Source organism: Raphanus sativus, chromosome 7 (assembly GCF_000801105.2).
Source record: "Raphanus sativus cultivar WK10039 chromosome 7, ASM80110v3, whole genome shotgun sequence".
In the NCBI taxonomy this organism is placed as follows: domain Eukaryota; kingdom Viridiplantae; phylum Streptophyta; class Magnoliopsida; order Brassicales; family Brassicaceae; genus Raphanus; species Raphanus sativus.
This window is the reverse complement of record NC_079517.1, coordinates 11,641,357-11,662,243: the sequence shown is the minus strand read 5'-3', so window position 1 is coordinate 11,662,243 and position 20,887 is coordinate 11,641,357. Positions and strand designations below refer to the sequence as shown.

At 29.6% G+C, this 20,887-nt stretch overlaps 1 protein-coding gene and 1 long non-coding RNA gene across 6 annotated transcripts; both read left to right on the top strand.

The window, feature by feature from the left end:
- Nucleotides 1-1,487: 1,487 nt before the first annotated feature.
- On the top strand, nt 1,488-12,721 carry LOC108817975 (type IV inositol polyphosphate 5-phosphatase 3-like). Of its 3 annotated transcripts, XM_056990275.1 has the most exons (11): nt 1,490-1,649; nt 6,042-6,076; nt 9,368-9,420; nt 9,554-9,689; nt 9,777-9,887; nt 10,351-10,423; nt 10,594-10,698; nt 10,795-11,659; nt 11,731-11,915; nt 11,998-12,106; nt 12,195-12,721. In XM_056990275.1, exons 2-11 carry the CDS (start codon nt 6,067-6,069, stop codon nt 12,537-12,539), a joined length of 1,992 nt encoding a protein of 663 aa, XP_056846255.1. In that variant the 5' UTR covers nt 1,490-1,649; nt 6,042-6,066; the 3' UTR covers nt 12,540-12,721. The 3 variants fall into 3 exon arrangements, with proteins under 3 accessions (XP_056846256.1, XP_056846255.1, XP_018446316.1); XM_056990276.1 differs by lacking the exon at nt 6,042-6,076 and having other exon boundaries at nt 1,488-1,649; XM_018590814.2 differs by lacking the exons at nt 1,490-1,649; nt 6,042-6,076 and adding an exon at nt 9,171-9,254.
- Nucleotides 12,722-15,203: 2,482 nt separating this feature from the next.
- Nucleotides 15,204-17,749, top strand: LOC108816552 (uncharacterized). Of its 3 annotated transcripts, XR_008936390.1 has the most exons (6): nt 15,204-16,099; nt 16,180-16,285; nt 16,362-16,447; nt 16,651-16,801; nt 16,895-17,284; nt 17,365-17,749. It is a non-coding gene; the product is annotated as an uncharacterized LOC108816552 (long non-coding RNA). The 3 variants fall into 3 exon arrangements; XR_008936391.1 differs by having other exon boundaries at nt 15,209-16,099; nt 16,895-17,749; XR_001943881.2 differs by lacking the exons at nt 16,651-16,801; nt 16,895-17,284; nt 17,365-17,749 and having other exon boundaries at nt 15,225-16,099; nt 16,362-16,612.
- Nucleotides 17,750-20,887: the final 3,138 nt, after the last annotated feature.

Here is a 20,887-nt window from a genome sequence, read left to right as displayed (position 1 = left end):
CACTAAGATTCGAGTTTTAGTAGGTGCAATCTAATCTATTAATTTAGGGATTATCTACTATTTGAAGTTCTCATTTAAATTTTGGACTCTTTTATAGTTGTTGCTAGAATATATCATGCCTCCTATACAATGCAACCTACCAACTTAAATTAAACCAAATCTTAACCAACATATATTAGTTAAACTTAACCAGTAACACTTTTATAATATATTTGGTTAATCTCTTAATATAATTAGATCATATAAAACTGAACCACTCTTAAATCAACGAGTTCCACATCATTCCAGACATAAGAGAAAAAAATATCCGACTCATTTACAACGTAAGCATACAAAGACTGTGTATGCTTATGCTCATTGATCTTCCAAAAACCAAATAATTGTGGCATAGACCAACATAGGCTCATGTTCGTATCACTAACTTTACTTCCATATATTTACTCTTCGCCTACATCATATCACAACATACACAGTTATACAAGAACATGATTTTTTTTTGTTCAAACAACCAAATAATGGTGGCATATGGTCAGTAGATTTTTTAAATATGTTTTTTTATATATTACATTTTACGAGACTATGTGTATAAGTTTTTTTTTTGAAAAATGGCATAACTATGTGTATAAGTTAAAAGGTAAAAGGTGTGACAATGCAAATTATTATACTAAAAATGAAAGAAGATTAAATACAAACTAATAACAAGTACAACACAAATTATAACACTATTAAATTCTATATATATTTAATAAAATATTATATATATGTCTAATATGTATATATATAAATGTTACACAAAATATATATAATATTATACACACATATTATATATACCATATATTATTAATTGAAATTTGACAAATCAATTTCCGCCCTTTAGGGCGGATCCTAATCTAGTTTTAATTATTTTTGGACGATCCATCAGTTTGACAAATATTTACACTTGTCTCGTCACCCGTGATAGATGCATATGTAATAATGATCAACAAAATAAAATAATATCGAGGCGTTATTATCCCTGTACAGATAAGTTAGAAAATGAGGTCTGATGTAAGACAAGTCTTTGCTTTTGCCGATCCTTCTCTTCTTATAATAAAACAGAAGAAAACATATTTTGTAAAGTTACGTAATGAATTTAGATTATCGTTTTGTACATTAGACTAATCATATGTAATTATACATATGACACGTACGGTGAAGACGACAATACTTCACACCGAATCAAAGTTTGCTCTTTAATTTTCTGGTTTTGAAGTGAAATGACATGTGCTAATGTACCAGTCCAGCTGTGGTTACATAAACTTATGATTCCATCCGGTTTACATTTTTTTTTATTTCCCTCGCTGGTTTAAACTTATGAGGATTAGACGTGGCAAAATGGTATAAACTGGAAGAAATGTATATAATATAGTACAAAAAATGTTTTTATATGGTTGATATTAACGAACACTGATATAAATGGAGAACCAAAAGGTTGGGTAAGAAATTAAGAGTTTGTGTCGTCCTTCCCAGACATAAAAGCTCAAATTCACACTTAGAAAAGACCCAAAGAAGCGTTAATTGCCTTTGCTCTTTCGCATTTCTATTTCTTCTTCTTCTTCTTCTTCTTCTTCTTCTTCTTCAAGTCGCGCGTCACCTCCTCACAGTCACAGGTACTTTGATCTGATATATCCTTTTATATTTTAGACTTTTCTTTTGTTTACTTAATTGTCAAACTGCGTTATCGTTTGGATAGGTTAAATCTGACAGAAATTTATTTAACTAGAATGATCTTATGAGAAGAATTGTTTCAATTGAGATCCATTTTCTTCTGAACATTGTCTTCTCTCTATCCAATAAACATTACCAATCTGGTTATTTTGTTACTTGGGGGCCATTATCGTCCAAATAATGATATACCTAGAGCTCCTTCGTACAAAAAGTTTCTGAACTTGATATTTTACTTTAATAATATCAACTAGATTTTAACCCGCACGTTCGTGCGGATATATTTATATTTTTAAATATATTTTATATATTTAAAAATGTTTTAAATATATAATTTCTATTTTAGTTTTATATATTATATTATTATATCATATTATTGTTTATATTTCTTATTCAGTATTATTAATATATAATGGTTTTTAAAAAAATTTACTTTGTTATTGATTTTTATTACTTACTAATATATTTTCGAGTTAGGTAAAATAAAATAAAAATATGAAATACTCAAATATAGAACCCCATTCAAATTATGTTGTTTTCTTTAATTTAAACATTTTGCATATAATACATTTTTAAATTTTATTTATTTATATTATAGAAAATAAATATGACAAAATAATTATATTTACATGTTGTGTTTAAGAAAATATACTTTAACATATCTCATTTTAGTATTTTACGGGATTTATTTATTTTAAATAATATAATCCTATTGTTTTAGTAAACTTTTATACATAGTAGTATCTATCATACTATTTTATTAAATTTATTATATAGGATATTTGTTTTGGATGTTATGATATTAATTTCTGTTTTTTTTTTAAATTAAGACGTCAAAACATTAGGTTACTTTAAATTTTTACTACATATATAGTTAGTTTTTTCAGGTACATTTCAAAAAGTTAATCTTTATTATCCATGATTTTGTCTTTTGTAAAATTTGAATATTATCATTTTGAGTTTGAATATTTATTTTCAAAATAATATATTTTTCGAGACAACTTTGGAAAATTACACAACTATTTGAGTTTGGAATAATACATGAATTTTGAATTTGTTTTGGTACTACATTACTGTATTATTTTATAAAATATTTGAATTTTTGGTGATATTTTTAATTCTTTTATCAACAAATTTTGTTACAATTAAAATAAAATAAAATTTATAATTAAAATTTGATTTTTGTCACTAATATTTTAAATGAATTACTGAAATTTCATATTTTACTAATAACATATTTTTAAATAGTATATGAACTAAAGGTTATTATATACTATTATATTTTTGTATATAAACATTTTTAAGCAATATATTGCTAATAGTTTCAAAATAAATAAAAAGATAATATATGGCTGTAAATATAAAATTTTAACTTATGTTAATACATTTATTTTAATATAAAAGTATTATATAGTTTTCGAAGTTTAATCCATTATAATGATGATCAATAATTTATTTAAGTTAAAAATAAAATAATTTTTTTTGTTAATTACCTATTTAATATATTTTTAATATTTAATTCATATAGCACTTCTATTTATATAATACGGAATATATCATAGAATCTATAAAAAAATAGTATAAAGAGTTTTTTATTTTCTTTTTTATAATAAGTTTTAGTTAAATTTACTTATAATAATATTATATTACTAATTTCGAAATATATTAATGTGTTATTTATAAAAAAAATATTTAAATTTTAAACTAAGATTTTGTTAGATTCTTTCTCAACAGATTTTATTATAATTAAAAAAATCAAATTTATAGTTGGTTTATTGTTAATATATTTATAGTTGGTTTATTGTTAATAATCAAATATGTCATATTGACTAATTCTTTAAGTGGTCCTACTATGACTTGTTAATAGTAGATAAAAATAGAACCCTAAATTAATAGATTAGATATTTAATAAATTTACTTTTAGTTGATTATATGTATATAATCCCTCCGTTTCAATTTAATTTAATTGTTGTGTAGGAAAAAAATTTTATTTCATTTTAGAGTTTCAATGCAAAATTTATTACAAAAACTCTATTTTATTTTTATATTGGTTAAAATATGGATATATGTATAGGTAATTGTATTTTTATTTTGAAAATACACAAAATCATATGTTTTCTTGATCTGTGTGCATAAACCTAGAACAATAAATAAAATAAAATGAAGAGAGTATATGTCAACGGAATTGTTCCTGATCATTTTTGACTGTTTAGCTGTCTAAACAATCTCTAAAACTAGAATATAACTTGGTAGATAAGATTTCTGTTTCACTACGATTCGCTAGCTTTATGTGATTCAACTCCTTAAGGTGCTTTTTTTTTTCTTTGTCCAATATAATATATAACAAAGGGAAATTCTATTAGGTACCTCTTTTTAGTTTATTTTTACAATAATAATCTTTAAATGACAAAAAAGTTTTTATCAAAGACAAAATACACATTTATACCATTTAAGTTAACTAATCTAAACTTAGAATTTAGAGTTAAGAGGTGTGTTTTGGAGATAGAGTTTCAAATTTCAAAAAATAAAAAATATATTTAAATTTTTAAAATAAAAAAGGTTATTTTGATATTTTATTTTTTAGGATTATTTTGTGATAAAAACTTAAAAAATGATATTTGAGAGAATTGCTATAACAAATCTGAAGCCTTTCAATTGTTCATGCCATTACAAGGAGTTTATATATTTCAAGCATTTTTCCTAAGCAGATATGGAGCTAAAACGCCTTTAAAATATATACATCCATTTAAGACCTGATTGGAGAAGGATCTTTAATCTTTCATGTCATTTTCAACATGGATGGGTTCAAATTTACCGAAAACAGAGTTTGAAGTGGTACACACCCACTAGGATTGAAAAGACAAATATGTCGTGGTATTACACAAAATAAGTAAAAATATTCGATTTCATTTTGTTTTATTTTATTTTATTTCTGGCGGTATTCAGTTTATTCAACTAGCTAATAAAGCTTCAGTTCTTTTGAAATTAGTATGGTGCAAATAATATATGTAGGAAATATATAATGAGGAAAAATCCATCTAATAAAAAGTCATTTTAGTTTTGTTTTCTTTTTTGGTCAACTAGTTTTGGTTTATTTCGTTGACTTCAGTTTAGTTTGCGGGTTTGAGAAAATAAAGAACCAATTGATTAACATAAATTGGTTAGAGTACGGTTGTGATTGTTTGGCTAATATAGAATAAAATATTATTTGAAATTTTAACTATTTTAGCATCGGCGAAAATTAGTCAGTAAGATAAAATATTACTTTCTTATATATTGTAGACTATAGTTACTCCTCAATAAATATAACGCTCATTTTTTCACTCTAGCTTTTTATCAGAAATTGAGAATGTAGTATTATTTTCATTACTTTCCTATCCTCTTTCTATTTTTTGGGTATAACTAGTAAACACAAGAGCAATCCAGAACAGATTAAGAACAGAACAGAACAGATTCAAAAAGTAAAATGGTAGAAATAATTAAGGTAGAAAAGAGAAGAAATATATTAAAGTAAATTGGAGTAAAACTTTTCACATATTTAGAATAGAGGAAACAATTATTCTACTTTTATCAGCTTTTCTCCATTTTTAGAGTAAATGGACTGACAACTTTGTTTTCACCTTATTGGCAAGAAAAGGTTAAATTTAGGATAATAAAAAATTAAAATTAGAGTCAAGGTTTACTCTAGCAAGTACATCCAATCGCACTCTACATATAGTAATTGAAAGTAAAATAATAGAACAAACAACATAACAAAATCTCAAAAATTTCAAAAAGTAGCGTAACATGTTTTCCTCCTCAAATACATGTTTTAGATATGCTCTTCCATTTTCTCTCTTTTAACTCTGTTTATATTTGACCGCAAGCACCTATCAGATAAGAAAATCACTATAACAGTCCTAATAATGTCACCGGAGATTAATATATATATGTATGTATCACTAGCAACTTTGTTTGTTCTAGAAAGCATTGCACCGATGATGAGCTGAATGAAGTATGGAGTTTCATGTTACTTGCTTTTGAGAATCTAGACAAGTCGCATGAAGCTCCATACTTCATTCAGTTCATCATCGGCGATGATTTCTAAACCATACTGAAGTTTCATGTGGCTTGCACCCTTATATCTCCAAAATTCCAACATTTAAGCATGTGATGTTTTTGGACGTGTGTTCTAGTCTGGTTTCAACAAATTATAGCTATACTTGTCATCCGAACCACTTTATGGTGGTATATAGAGGCATAGAAGAGTACATCCACGCAACTTTATGCTTCCAGTTATAGCTATACTTTATCATCCCAATCGCTAAATTTTCTCTTTTAACTTCTTTTCATCTCAGCTGACGGTGGTACAATCAGGATACTATGCTAAAAGGTGACGACTTACCCTCCTTGGTTTATTTTTTCACTCAGTTAAATACATATTGACTATCCATATAAATATAACAGTATCTTTTTAAACATTGAGTAACGATTTTAGTACTGTTGACAAAAATATCATAACATATCACGGAAAAGACTTAGGTTCACCCCCTATGGTGAACCTTTAAATTCACCACTCCCCTTAAATCCAATCAAAATGCCATGTAGATAATTAAATAAAAAATATTAAATTATTAAAAAAATAGTTAAAAAGAAAAATAAAGTCAATTTTAATGATGCAAACTAAACCCTAAACCCTAAATCATAAATTCTAAACCCAAATATATACCCTAAACCCAAAATTTATATCCTAAACCCAAACCATATACCCTAAACTCAAATTCTAAACTTTAAACCCAAACCATAAACCTTAAATACAAACCCTATACTCTAAATCGATCATATATCATATACCCTAAACCCAAATCCTATACCCTAAACTCAAAACGTATATCTTAAACCTAAATTCTACACTTTAAACCCTAACCCTAAACTTAAGAATTTGGCTTTAGGATTTACGATTTGGGTTTAGGGAATAAGATTTGGGTTTAGGGTATATGGTTTGGGTTTAGGGTATATAGTTTGGGTTTAGGGTATAGGATTTGGGTTTAGAGTATAGGATATAGAATGGGTTTAGGGTATAGCGTTTGGATTTAGGATTTAGAATTTAAGTTTTGGATATATGGTTTGGGTTTAGGGTATAAGATTTGGGTTTAGGGTATAGGTTTTGCTTTAGAATTTAAATTTAGGGTTTAGTATTTAGTTAACGTTATTAAAATTAACGTTATTTCCTTTTTAAACTATTTTTTTATAATTTAATATTTTTTATTTAATTATTTACATGGTATTTTGATTGGATTTAAAGGGAGTGGTGAATTTAAAGGTTCACCATAGGGGGTGAACCTAAGTCTTGTCCACATATCACTTATGATCTAATTTAAGTATTCCTACAAAATGTATATGTTTTTTGGTCTGCAATATATTTTGGTGTCATGCAGCTTAGATATGTTGGATATAATTTTTGAAAGTACACTGTAATTAATTTCATAACACATAAATAATTTTTAAAAATACTTCAATATTCGATTGCACCAACTTTTAATTATTTTCATTAAAAATATTGATCAAGCAATACCAAACTGTACATTTTAAGAACTTGTCATACAGCTATCAAATACGTCACCCATGAGTTGAATAACAAGTTCATTTTAAAAAAAATAAAAGATAACAACATATATGTGGATTCAAATATCACTAAAATTGGTTATCAAAAAAAATATCACAATTTTCAAAAAAAAAAGATATCACTAAAGTTATGAGTGAATACCAAAATTTAGAAATTTGATATATTATTTAAAAATAAATATATAAAAAGGAAATGGTTTAGATGTATCGAATTTGGATGGACCGACCTACTATCTCTAAAAATTATTAGGAAAACAAATTTATGGCTTCAAAATTTATTCAGAATATGTCGAGTATTAAAAACCGTTCATATCCTATTTATCTACTGCAAAAGTTGATGCAACACACAGGTTGGATCGTAGACTAACTCTAGTTAAAGGTAGGTGGACCCAACAGACCAGAAATCTGTGTAGGCTGCTTTTGTGGTCCGTGTCTTTCGTGGGTCCCGAACACCTTGTCCGTAACCGGACTCTAACCGGAAATCTAGACCCGATCTCCTATAAATTGTTTTTCTTTTCGCCCCATCTAATTTGGCGGCGCCATGTATTTTGCGTTTCACTTTTTTATTTTTCTGCTATTCCAAAAATAAAACTAGGGCTGTGCAAAAAATCCGAACCCGAAAAATCAAATCGAACCCGATCCGAAAAAGTAGCACCGAACCCGAGCCAAAATTGATTAAACATCTGAACGGGTTCAAAATTTTGGTATTTAGAGAACCGAAATCGAACCCGATCCGAACCGAAATATTTTGGGTACCCGAATGTATACGAAATAAATTTATATACTTAAATATATACATTATTTTTATATATAATGTATATTAAAAATATATAAGATACCTTTAAGTTTTCCAAAATACTCGGACAATATTGCAAATAGTCAAAATTAAATGTTTAAATAGCATAAATATCTGAAAACACCAAAATAGTTAAATATCTATTGATTCTTTATCCAAATATTCAAAAAAAACCAATTTATATTTTAAATTAAGTTATTTTGACATATATGTTATGAAAATTTATATGTAATATATTATCTTTCTTATAGATTTTGAAAATTTAAAGTATATAATGAATTTTGAAAATTTAAAAACATTTTAAATGGGTTATCCGAATCCGAACCAAACCCGTAAAGATCCGAACCGAACCCGAACCAAAATTTAGAAATATCCGAATGGGGCTGAAATCTTTGACCCCAAAAACCTAAAACCCGAATGGACTGAACCGAAATCCGAATGGATACCCGAACGCCCAATCTTAAATAAAACTATGCTTTTTGGTGATTTACCACGTCAATATTGTGATTTGTGAGCATATAGCGGTATAGATTATTAAATCCACTTTATTAGAAACAGTTGAGTTACGGTCCTAAAGTTAAAGTTTTTTTTTTTTTTTTTGAAAAAAGGCATCCTAAAGTTAAATTTCAAATGGGATTCAGATTAAAAAGTAGCTCCAATGTGAATCACCAAGTCCAATATGTATCGCGTGTATTTATACAGTACTTAATTCATTTTATATTTTTAAACTTACTTTTAATTGGTTAATGAAAAGTACATTTTTATTTTGAAAAAGGGCTTGACGAAAAAGTACATTCATCACAAAATTCATCAATGGCCATAATAAAGTAATAATATAATTAGCTAGAGACAATAATTCAAGTTACTATATCGTAATCTTAATCTAATATACTGTGGGCCTTTTTCTGTAGGTGACTCGTAACACTAGTAGTGATTTTAGTGATAAATTACCTCTTTTTTTATATCGTGTGATAAACTTTTTTTTTTTGACGAAATGTGATAAACTTTACTTAGGAAAAAACAATTATGATTATGTCATTATCAATTTTTTTCACCTTACATAAATGTAAAAGAAAATTGCATAAAACGATATGAAAAACGAGGACGGACTCACGCGTCTCCTATCCAGAACTCTCTTATGGATTTAATGGTCTGACACGAAAAAGGAAAAAAATAAAGATTTACAAAAGTTTCAGCACTTTCCTTTTTTTTTCTTATTAAACAATATAAACTTTTGTGAAAATACAATTTTGATGTCTTCAGTTGCTGAACCTGCCGGGATGATGAGGAAGAGCTTCCGTCGTCAGAAATCTCAGGTAATATTTATTGTTGTGGTTGTTGTTGTGTTAAGCCAAGTTACAAAATTTTTTTTTATTGTTGTGTCCTTACGGATTACGATGTCTTACAAAATGGTTGGTTATGAACAAAATTGTTGGATGATTTACACAGAGATTATGGGCAAAAGTGGTTATGAGGAAGTGGTTGAACATAAGTGCTAGAGATCTTGAGTATGGTGCTGATACTGAAGACGAATCCGAAAACGAGGACGTTATAGAGGAGAACCAAGACTCTAGCTCTGACGAAGGTTCTTGTTTTTTCTCTCTGTCTCCGGAATAATCATTCATCAGTTCTTCATTTCCGGTTAGCTGAGCCTTTTAAACCGGTTTAACAGATGGTGAAGAATCGAGCACAAGAAGAAGAGGATCGACTCAATCGTGGGTTAGTGAGATCTCGGAGGATCCTATCACCACAGCAGAAGCAGCCGCCGAGTTTACTAGCAATGGTAATGCCCAATTGCGTAGGTTGTTTATGAGATTCATAGTGCTGTGGTTTCTGAGTTTTCAGTTCAATCCCTTTACTGGAATAAAAATAATCTTATTAAGATTTTTTTTTTTAAAATCTTGTTAAAAAATAAAACCGGACTAATTAGTATTGGTGGTCTAGGGACAGTTTTCTGGTCCTTATTCAAATAATCTTTAATACAAAAGATTATTCTTAAATTTCAAAAACTGACTTAACATTGATTCTCTATTTTATTTTTTTCTATTGGTTAAACATGGTTAGATATATAGATAACTGTGTTTTTATTTTAGAAATATACAAAATCATTGTTTTACAAGGAAAAAAAAACTGACTTAACACTAGATAATAGGCTTAAGATCCTAGAATTCCACTGTTATAAAAACTAAACTGAAAAAAATAAGAACCTGTGAATGTTGAAGCTATCTTTTTTTTGCTGAAATCAGATGCTCCGTTGAAGTTAAGGAGAAGGAATTCAGAAACATTGAGAGCACAGTATATTAACAACAAAGAAATAAGGTAAAACATTTGACGTTTCTTTCGATTTTTTATATATTAATTTTTATTATATGTTAGTACTATATAGATTCGGATGCTATTATTGTCTATTCTTTTTTTTTCAAGTTTGTTGGGTGATAAGGAGACCTACCATGTCGGAATTGTAATAACAAAACCTTGTTTGTATGCAGAGTATGTGTTGGTACGTGGAATGTAGGAGGAGTATCACCACCTTCTGATCTTGACATCGATGACTGGATCGACATTAATCATTCTGCTGATATCTACGTTCTTGGGTAAACACAAAACAAAATAGTAGTATAATATTTGACTTTTTCCTCAACGACATAGACAAAACTAACTCTGGCCATGTTTTTATGTTTTGTCTGAAGTTTACAAGAGGTTGTACCTTTGAATGCTGGAAACATACTTGGAGCCGAAGATAACCGACCGGTTGCGAAATGGGAAGAAGTGATCAGAGAAGCACTGAACAGAGTCAGACCAAAAAACGCTACGGTTAAGAGTTACAGTGATCCACCGACTCCAGGGATATTCAAACCTTTTGACGAAACACACGATGTTATAGAGGAAGAAGTAGAATACGAGAGTGACAGCGACGCTGGCGTTGAGATTCACCCTATCAACGAGGAAGAAGAAGAAAGCCTCGGGGAGCTAAAGCATGACGGTGGAGTTGTAGGTGAAGTCAACACTCTCGTTGATCCTAACTCCGGTGTGCCGGTTGTTGAGATTAAAAGACAGTTCTCTTCTCCTAAGAAGCTTGACAGACAAGTCTGTCTACGTGTTGATAGCTTTGACAAGAGGAAGAACGAGGAGGATTCTGCTAAAACCGGTATGAAGACGCTAAACCGGATGTTAAGTGGGAAAGAAAGGATCGGTTTAAGCTGGCCTGAGCCTCCTTTGAGCATGTTAGGACCTTCTTGCGTTCTCGATAGACAGCCGTCCATGAAGACAACAGCGTCCTTACAAACAACAAAGTCTTTCAAGGCTTACAATTCGTTTAAGTATGTTTCCGGAAGCAACGTTGGTGGTGTTCCCCCCGAGGTATTGGCTCTAGCGTCCATGGACCTGACGTCGCTGATGGAGAGGAAACGAAGACCGGCTTATGTGAGGCTAGTGAGTAAACAAATGGTTGGGATTCTTTTAACCATTTGGGTTAAACGAAGCATGCGGAAACACATTCAAAACGTACGAGTCTCTACCGTTGGAGTTGGCATCATGGGTTATATTGGTAACAAGGTATACAAAAGATTATATATTTAATGTTACATTGTTTATATTTGTTTTTATAAGTGATATGTGGTATGCAGGGAGCTGTGTCTGTGAGTATGTCGATATACCAGACGTTCTTCTGTTTCATATGCACTCATTTGACGGCAGGAGAGAGAGAAGTTGATCAGATCAAGAGGAACGCCGATGTTCACGAGATACATAAAAGAACAGTGTTTCACTCTGTCTCAGCTCTTGGACTTCCCAAGCTTATCTATGATCACGAGTCTGTCTTTTTTTTTACTCTCTTCTACAAATTGTTTTTATTTATATTCTTCTAACTTTATTTTGTTTTCACATCTTTGCAGACGAATAATCTGGTTAGGAGATCTTAACTATCGGCTTAATCTATCATATGAAAAAACCAAAGACCTTATATCCAAGAAAGAATGGTCAAAGTTACTTGAATATGATCAGGTAAACGTAACCGTTGATCTTTTATAAAGGTTAAGCTCAACGTTATTTATTTTCTTTTCTTTCATCTGAATGAATATTTATATTGCAGCTGGTAAAAGAATACAAGAAAGGTCGAGCGTTTGACGGATGGTCAGAAGGAACTCTACAATTTGCACCGACCTATAAGTACCAAGCGCATTCGGATGAGTACACCGGGAGCGATGGAAAGGCGACGAGGAGAACACCAGCTTGGTGTGACAGAATACTATCTTACGGCAAAGGAATGAGGCTGGTTCAATACCGGCGTACCGAAAATAAATTCTCAGATCATCGCCCGGTTGTAGCAATACACATGGCTGAAGTCGAGGTGTTTTCCGCGAGAAAACTTCAGCGAGCTTTGACATTTACGGATGCAGAGATTGAAGACGAGGGACTTGTGGCCGTAGTCGTTTAAGAGAATATAAGAAGAAAAGAAGAGATTATGATTTGATGCTTGTTTGATCTTGGATATGAAGTATAGGCGAAATTAAGAGACATTCTCTTTCTACGGGTAGTTTTAATCTTATGTCGTTACCGATGCATCACACTGGAAGACGTTCCTATTCTTATACTTCTATCTTCTCTTGAAATTAGTCATTGACATCCGTGTCTGTTTCGAATAAGAATCGATAGGGGTACCTAAACTGTCGAGTAGAGAGAAGTTGGACCCGTTTAATATACGTAAGTGTTTTCGTTTGGTTCAGGAAACTTATAAAATCATGATACTTTTTTTTTTATCAACAAATCATCTATCTTATTAAAACAGAAGTACACATATAGATTACCCCTTACTTTTCAGTGTTATTTACAATTGTATGCCACTGAGAATTAAATTGAATTTCCTATTTTAATGTTTGTCTTTTTCAGTTATATTAATGTATTTCTTTTTCTTTCCTATTTTAATGCTTGTTTTTTCAATTAGATTAATGTGTTTTTCTTTCCTATTTTAATGTTTGTCCTTTTAGTTAGATTAATGTATTTTATTTTTTATTCTTCAACAATTAATGATATTTTAAAGTTGTCTTTTTTTGTTAATTTAAAATTGTCTAAACTATTTGAAAATATAAAAAATAGTCAAAAGTAAACATATAAAGTAGATAAACAATAATCAAACACTAAAAATATTTAAAATATATATTTATTCTCCATCCAAATATTGAAGTTCAACCTGTTTTTTAATTTTTAATTTAGGTATTTTGGCTTACATTACTCAAATTTATATGTTTTGAGAAATTTAAAGTATATATAAATTTTGAAAATTTTAAAATAATTCAAACGATTTATCAGTATCCAAACCGAACCCGCAAATACCCGAATCAAACTAAAACTAAAATTTATAAATATTTGAATGTTGCTGAAATCTTTAAACTCGCGAATCTCAAACCCAAATAGATTTTCATCAAATCAGTGGGTATCCAAATACACATCCCTAACATAGTCAATGTAAAACGATCAAGTATTACAAATACATCATTTAGTATAAATAAATAAAAAATAAAGCAGAAAATTAATACCCGTGCGGTCGCACAGGTGAAGATCTAGTGATACTTAAAATTCTAACTTGTAACCATTAATGAATTATTATAGTGAATAAGAAGAAAAATAATTTAAAGGAATAAAACAAAAAGAAATATGTTACTTATGTTCCTTTCCAAATTTAACAATAAATAATTGTAATCTATTATTTTTTAAATATAAAAAATTGTTAAGCAATTATAGTTAACAAATATACCTTTGAAATGATGTAAATTATAAGGAATGATAAGGAATTCACTATTTCCACTCATTTTCTAGGTCACCATTAAGTTTATTGACATATTAATAATTTTTTTGTTTAAATGGCTGCTTACTGGTAAGAAGATTTTCTTTTGGCTCTCCCCAGCCGAGTTTTCACATCAAATGGTTTTTACCTATCTCCATGACTTTCTCTTTTTGAACAAACTTCTCTCTATGACTTTTTTTTTTGATCAAATATTTTTTTTTGATCAAATTTTTTTTTTATCAAAAAACTTCTCTCTATGACTAAAACCTTAGTTTTGCAGTCCTTTTGAATTTTTGCAAATAAATTCATCACCATTGATTTTTTTTTTGTTATTTAAAACAAAATTTACAGATTCATCATATAATAACTGATTAGTCTCTTGAGAACCCAAAATTTTTTATCTAATACTCACATTTTAAAACAGAGGTTTCAGTATAATTGGATACTGAATCAATACCCATGATTCTTTACATTAATAACTGCTAGGTAAATATGCTGATCCAAAACCAATTTGACATGGTCCATTTTGGATTAGTTTTGATTGGGTAATTGGTTCCAGTTTTAAATCTTATACCTAAATGAAATAACCATAAGTTGATGACTTATGAAATTTGAATTACCATCTTATGTTATTTTTGTATTCAGCCCAAGAAAACAATGATTGAATTTGATTATTTCACATCATTTTGTTATGTGGTGACTTCACATTGGTTACATTGGTTAAGTTAGATTGATCAATTGAAAAATAAGGTAATACCGACATATATGAATTGGACTATATATGCTGTTCAAAAAAAAATGGATTGGACTATATATATGCATATATTTATTACATGTCATATTCCATGAGTTGAATAGTAAATTACTGATTTCACCTAATGATTAAATTAAGACGACAAATTTTTAATTTTATATACCAAATTTTAGTTATTTTCTGAAAATAAGAATGATAAATAGACTATATATGATTATGTTTATTTAATGTGATTAAAAAGTTGATTTTGGTCGTGATTATTAACATGAAGAGAATAAAGAGCTAGAGTAAAGACATGAAGATGGACAGTAAATCATGGACATGAGATCATGGATAGAAAATCATGGATATAAAGATCATGGACAATAAGATTATGAACATGAATTCAAATGAGAGTCACATGTGTGGTTAAGGAAAAGAGCTGTTGGGAGATGTCACTATCTATTCCCTATCTATTCCTTGCTGCAGAAACTTTCTTGTCCTCTTCTTCCTTGACAACTTCATCATGAATTTTATATTAGTTTCCTAGATATAATTTGTTTATTCATTCTCATTGTCTTATTCTTCTTGCTAGATCTATTTATGTAACTATCATATACACTAAATCAATCTAAGGAAAAATGTTCCTCAAATATTCTTATCTCTCTCTCTTGGATTCTCTCACATATCTCTCTTAGTTCTTCACCAAAATCTCTCAAATAATTCTCATAAACTCTCATTAATTTTCATAATTCAACAATGATGCTGATGGAAAAGAAATAGAGGCCATTCAGTTTTTTATACTGATCTAATGTATAATATGGATTGTAGATGTCGTGATCTTGTTTGAGTTAAGAAAAAAAATATCTTTTGCATGTGGATGATGTTGATCAATACATAGAAATGTAAATGATGTAACTATGATATCTATGGGTTTGGAGTTTGAACTGAGAGGTAATTTCTTTTATATTTGAAATGATGGAATTTGAACAAGAATTGATCGACGATTTAAATGTATGATCTGAAAGGTAGAAGTTTTGATCTTTTTTAGTTTAACATAGATCTAGTATGTATGTGGATGATCTTGATCAATACATAAAATGATGTAGTTATTATATCTTTGAGTTTGAAGTTTGAATATAAATGTACTGGATTATACTTGGGATGCGACTTTAACAAGAATTAATCTTGGGTGATCAAGATATATGCTGTAGAGAAGAAAAGTCTACATGAAAGAGAAGTTACATGAAAGGGAAGTGAAAGAGGAGAAAGAGCCTCCCCGGTTGTGAGGAAACCGAACTGCCGAAAAGGCTGAGCGAAAGTTAACGCGGCGGAGAGACTCTTGCGATCAATACTTGGAACTGTACGTCAACCATTTCAGCGACTCGTGGACTGAAGTGATGATCACTGACTCATAGATTGAAATGATGATCTTGGATTGAGTAACTACAAGAAGTCAACAAAAGCGTGGTTGTCAAAGGTTAACTGTTCACTGTTGCCTTTGTATATTCAGGATTTTTTTTAATTATTAACTTTTGTGTGTTTATTTGGCATATGCAGAATCTATCAGCACAAGCTAACGTGGGTTATGACGCACTCACCATTACTCTTGAGACTTTCGAGAGTCTGACAAGTGCCACTCACCGCTTGTTTCCAGTGGCTTAAGGTATCACATGTTGTTTAAGTAAATGAGATAGATTTAAAGAGAGAGAGATTAACTCTTCCCTTGCCTATGATTGCAGGTGCTTCTTGGGGATTGAGGAAAGAGCACGAGACATATTCTTCTTCATAGTAAATATAGGACATGCTTTAAAGATTTGTGAATACAGTGAGTACAGTGTCCTTTGCGACAGGATTTTTTTTTTGCTTTAACTGGTCTTGTACAGCATTGGTTTAAGACATTCTAAATGACTATTACAGATTTACAGTGTTACAGTTTTTATTGTTATACATTACATGAGGAGTTCTTGTGTAATGATTTTAAGAAGATGTTTAGGTTTAGTGGCTGTTTTCAGCTAATGGGTTCATTAGACTTGAGGTTTAGGGTTGATGCTGGATCTGGAACATTTTGTTGTCGCTTCAAATGGAGACGACTGAAAGGGCGTTGTAGGCTTATATTGTTCCGTGAACCTGTATACCGAGAGACAGGGCAAACGATCTGACAAATTTAGAGATATTAAAGGTGTGTAAAGCTTGATTCTTTGTAATGTTCTTGCATTCTTGTGTCGTTACTCATACTTGGCATATTTTTCTTTCGGTGTGTTTCCTGGCCTAGTATGAAGGACATTTGTAACCAAGCAATGCCATGCATGATATTCAAGCACTTGTCAAGCTAGTGCGAGTTAGTTTATAGGGAACACCGTTATTTGACATAAGAAGTTGTTCACATTTGTAGTCGTGCCTTAACACAATGCGTTCATCTGAGAAACTGAGAAAAAGACGCTTAACCAAGAGCATCGAGCTGTGAAAGGGAGAAGATGGGTAGACAGTTTCTGATAATCATCAGGCAAGACAATATTACTACTCATGTCTGACTCTTGACCTGTTTTGCTTTTTCTTCCTTCTTATGCACATTTTTCTTTGTTTCTTTGAATCTTGGTACTGTCTTAGCTCATGTCATCTTTGGATTTCTTGGCTGTGATATTATCTTAAGAACAAGAATCAGGTGCGTTGTATGAATGGTGACTGTGATGCTCTATTGTATGAGAGATAGGAACTTGAACCATCTCATGATTTTCATTGCAGCATTCATGATCTATGCGAGCCTAATAACTGGGGATCCTCTATTTCTAATTTTCCGTTTTGTGCCCCCAATTTTGGTATTTGTTTGCTTGTGAGATCATTATGCATTGGCGTGTAGCCCTTTAGATCCCACCCTTATAGCTACTGGAGATGGAGATGATAAAGCCTTTCTATCGAAACGGACTGGGCTGCTGAGCTTCTAGGTCACGAAGACTCTGTTTCTTCTCTAGCTTTTAGCTACGACGGACAGTTAGTTGCCTCTGGAGGGTTGGATGGTGGTGTTGTTCAGATCCTCGATGCATCATCAGGGACTTCGAAATGTGTTTTGGACGGTCCTGGTGCTGGCATTGAGGTATACAAACCCTTGCAACAACAAGAACAGCGTCATAAGAGTGTAAGTTTCCTACTTACTAACTCCCTCTCTTTTCACTTTGAATCTTCTCAATTTGTGTTATGACTTTGTTATTTATTCTTACAGTGATTTGGGAATGCAGAGTTGTCTGGCCATTTAGTTCCAGAGCTTGGTGTGCTCAAGAATTGCAGTACCTGTCTTCCTGAGTTGGTTTGTATGAGCTAATGCTTATAACTTTGATGTTCTTTTTTGCCAAAAATTATAACTTTGATGTTACAATGCAGAGATCTATCTAATAACCAACTCTCTGGTTCAGTTCCTGACAATGGCTCTTTCTCACTTTTCACACCCATCAGGTTATATGTTTTCTCTGTGACCAAAAAAAAAGGTTATCTGTTTATATCTGTTACTGGTTATCAGTTATCGTGTTGAACGCATTGGCAATTGAAATTCAGTTTTGCTAATAACTTAGAACTCCGTGGACCTGTTACATTTTGGTAGGAACGTAGCCTAAAAATCATCTGTACTTAATTTTTTTAAACAATTTATCTAAGTAATATTAATGAATTAAAACATCAACAATAAGCATAACAGATGCACAGTAAGAACAACTCCATTGATAGAGTTTTACTATATAGCTCTTAATTAATACTCACATTGTTCCTAACTAGATGATGTTCTAGGAAAGAAATTTTGTTTCAAATTAGATGAAATTTTGAGATTTTCAAAGTTAAAACAAATAAAATACTACTGATTAATTATGACTCTTTGTGTTCACTCTTTGAGTAGCTTTACTTTTTTTTCTTTCTAATCAAGTGTTTTGAATATAAATAATATTTCTCTTAAGCTGTGTGTTTTTATACTAATTAAAACATCATCTAATTAGAAACAGATAGAGTATATCAAAATTGGATATTATTAATTAGATTTACAAGAATTTTAGTATACTCTTAACTAAATATATTTAATATATATACATACACAAATATATAATTTTAAAATTTCATGGTAAAATATTACCATTGAAGTTGTCTAATAATATACTTCCATTATAACAAAATTATTTTGGAGGTAGTTATTCGCATTGTTCTTTAAAGCTAATTGTATAATGTATATGTCACGAATCACGATTTTTTTTGTGAGAAAAGAAAGTACTTTTTTCTTGAATTATAGTTTTTCCTAAATATGGCAATGTTCCAAAATAATAGTGTAGAATCATAAAACATTGTTAAATAAAATAGAGTGGAACAAAAAAATCAATTGCGTGCATATATCTCTAACTAAATCAACTTTAAGGTTGTTAAATATCAACTTGGTGTACGGGTTATTCTATTAGCTGTGAAACCATAGTGTGGATGGCTGGATGCTCCCCATCCCATTTCGCTTCATTAACAAATATAAGTCATAACATTAGTGAGAATATTACATGTTTTAGATTGTTTATGTTCCAAATAGTTAGATGCTTTTAATTCTAGATGCAATTATCGCCATCTTCTTAATTTATCCATCTAATCTATTAAAATTGAAGTACAATTGAAAATTAACTCTTACTTCTCTATTTTAATTACATCTTTTGCCATCGACATTAAGGGCCTAATTATTTACTTATAATTAGGCTTTCACGGTTTCAGCAATGGGGCTTTACCAGCGCAACTTGAAAAGCACTATAAATAATTAATGGAGTTTTATTTTACTGATGGTCTGCACGTAATATATTTGTAAATTTACAAAATATTCCTAAAAAGTACTAGAACCATCACCTACTTACTAACTTAACTTAACAAGACCCTAACTTTTAGCTACCACATTAACAACAAATATATCATCTACATTAGTAAAACTGAAATATATTTGAGTCTGGAAACATAGATAATCATTTTTAAAATGAGTTTTGTTTGAAAACATGAATATCAAATTTAAAAAAAAAACATTAAGAAACAATTGATAGCAGTCTATTAAGAAAACAATTAATGGGCTTATATGTTATTAAAAAAAATTGAAAGTTCATTATATTATGAAAACTACCCATTTGGCCGAGCTTTTAAATATAAGAAAATGAACTAATATAACTACCTAAAATTTTCTTTTGTCTAAAATAATCATAAAACAAAATTTAAAATTTATATATATATATATATATATATATATATATATATATATCAAATCAAAATAATAATTTAAAATTGATTTTATATCAAAATAAAATTAAAATATACATATATATAAGAAAAATAAAAATAGCCGAGTTTCATATACCAATTTAAATTTTGGTTTTTGTATTTCACATTAAATTTTTTAAATATAATATATATGAAATTATATGATTATTTATATGATAGTACATATAAAATACGATTAATTATATGATGACATATATGATATATAATAATGACCAGAGGTGAGCGTTCAGATACCCATTCGGGTTCCGTTTGGATCTTTTTGAGTTTCGAGTTTTGGGTTTCTAGGTTCAAAGATTTCAGTCACATTCAGATATCTCTAAATTTTGGTTCGGGTTCGATTCAGATCTTTACGGGTTCAGTTTTGGTTCGAATAACCCATTTAAATTATTTTAAATTTATTAAGATTCATTATATACTTTAATTTTCTCAAAATTTACAAATAAAATAATATATTACATATAAATTTAAATAACATATGTTAGAATACCTAAACTTAACATATAAATTGGTTTGATTTAAATATTTGGATAGAAAATCAATAATTATTTTAAATATTTTTGATGTTTTGAGTATACTTTAACTATTTTAGATATTTACTTTTAACTATTTGTATATATTTTCAAGTATTTAAACCAACTTAAAAGTATCATATATATTATGGATGTTTTTATATACATTAAATCTAAAAATAATTAATATATATATAAGTATACAAATCTATTTTGAATACATTCAAGGTACCCAAAACTCTTTGGTTTGGATCAGATTCGGTTATCTAAATACCAAAATTTTAAATAATTCAGATATTTAATCAATTTCAGTTTAAGTTTAATACTATTTTTTGCGTCGGGTTCGGTTCGATTCTTTGGATTCGGATTTTTTGTTCCTCTCTAATATTGACGTGAAAAAAATAGCAATATTTTGAAAAAATACACCCGCACGGACGTGCGGGTCAAAGTCTAGTATAATATTATTACTCAAAGAGTAAAACTAA

Bases quoted from the DNA above. Each gene is read 5' to 3' on its own strand.
- LOC108817975 (XM_056990275.1), top strand. The intron at 9,888-10,350 runs GTAATGCCCAAT...TGCTGAAATCAG, and splicing joins CGCCGAGTTTACTAGCAATG to ATGCTCCGTTGAAGTTAAGG. The intron at 11,660-11,730 runs GTATACAAAAGA...TGTGGTATGCAG, and splicing joins TGGGTTATATTGGTAACAAG to GGAGCTGTGTCTGTGAGTAT.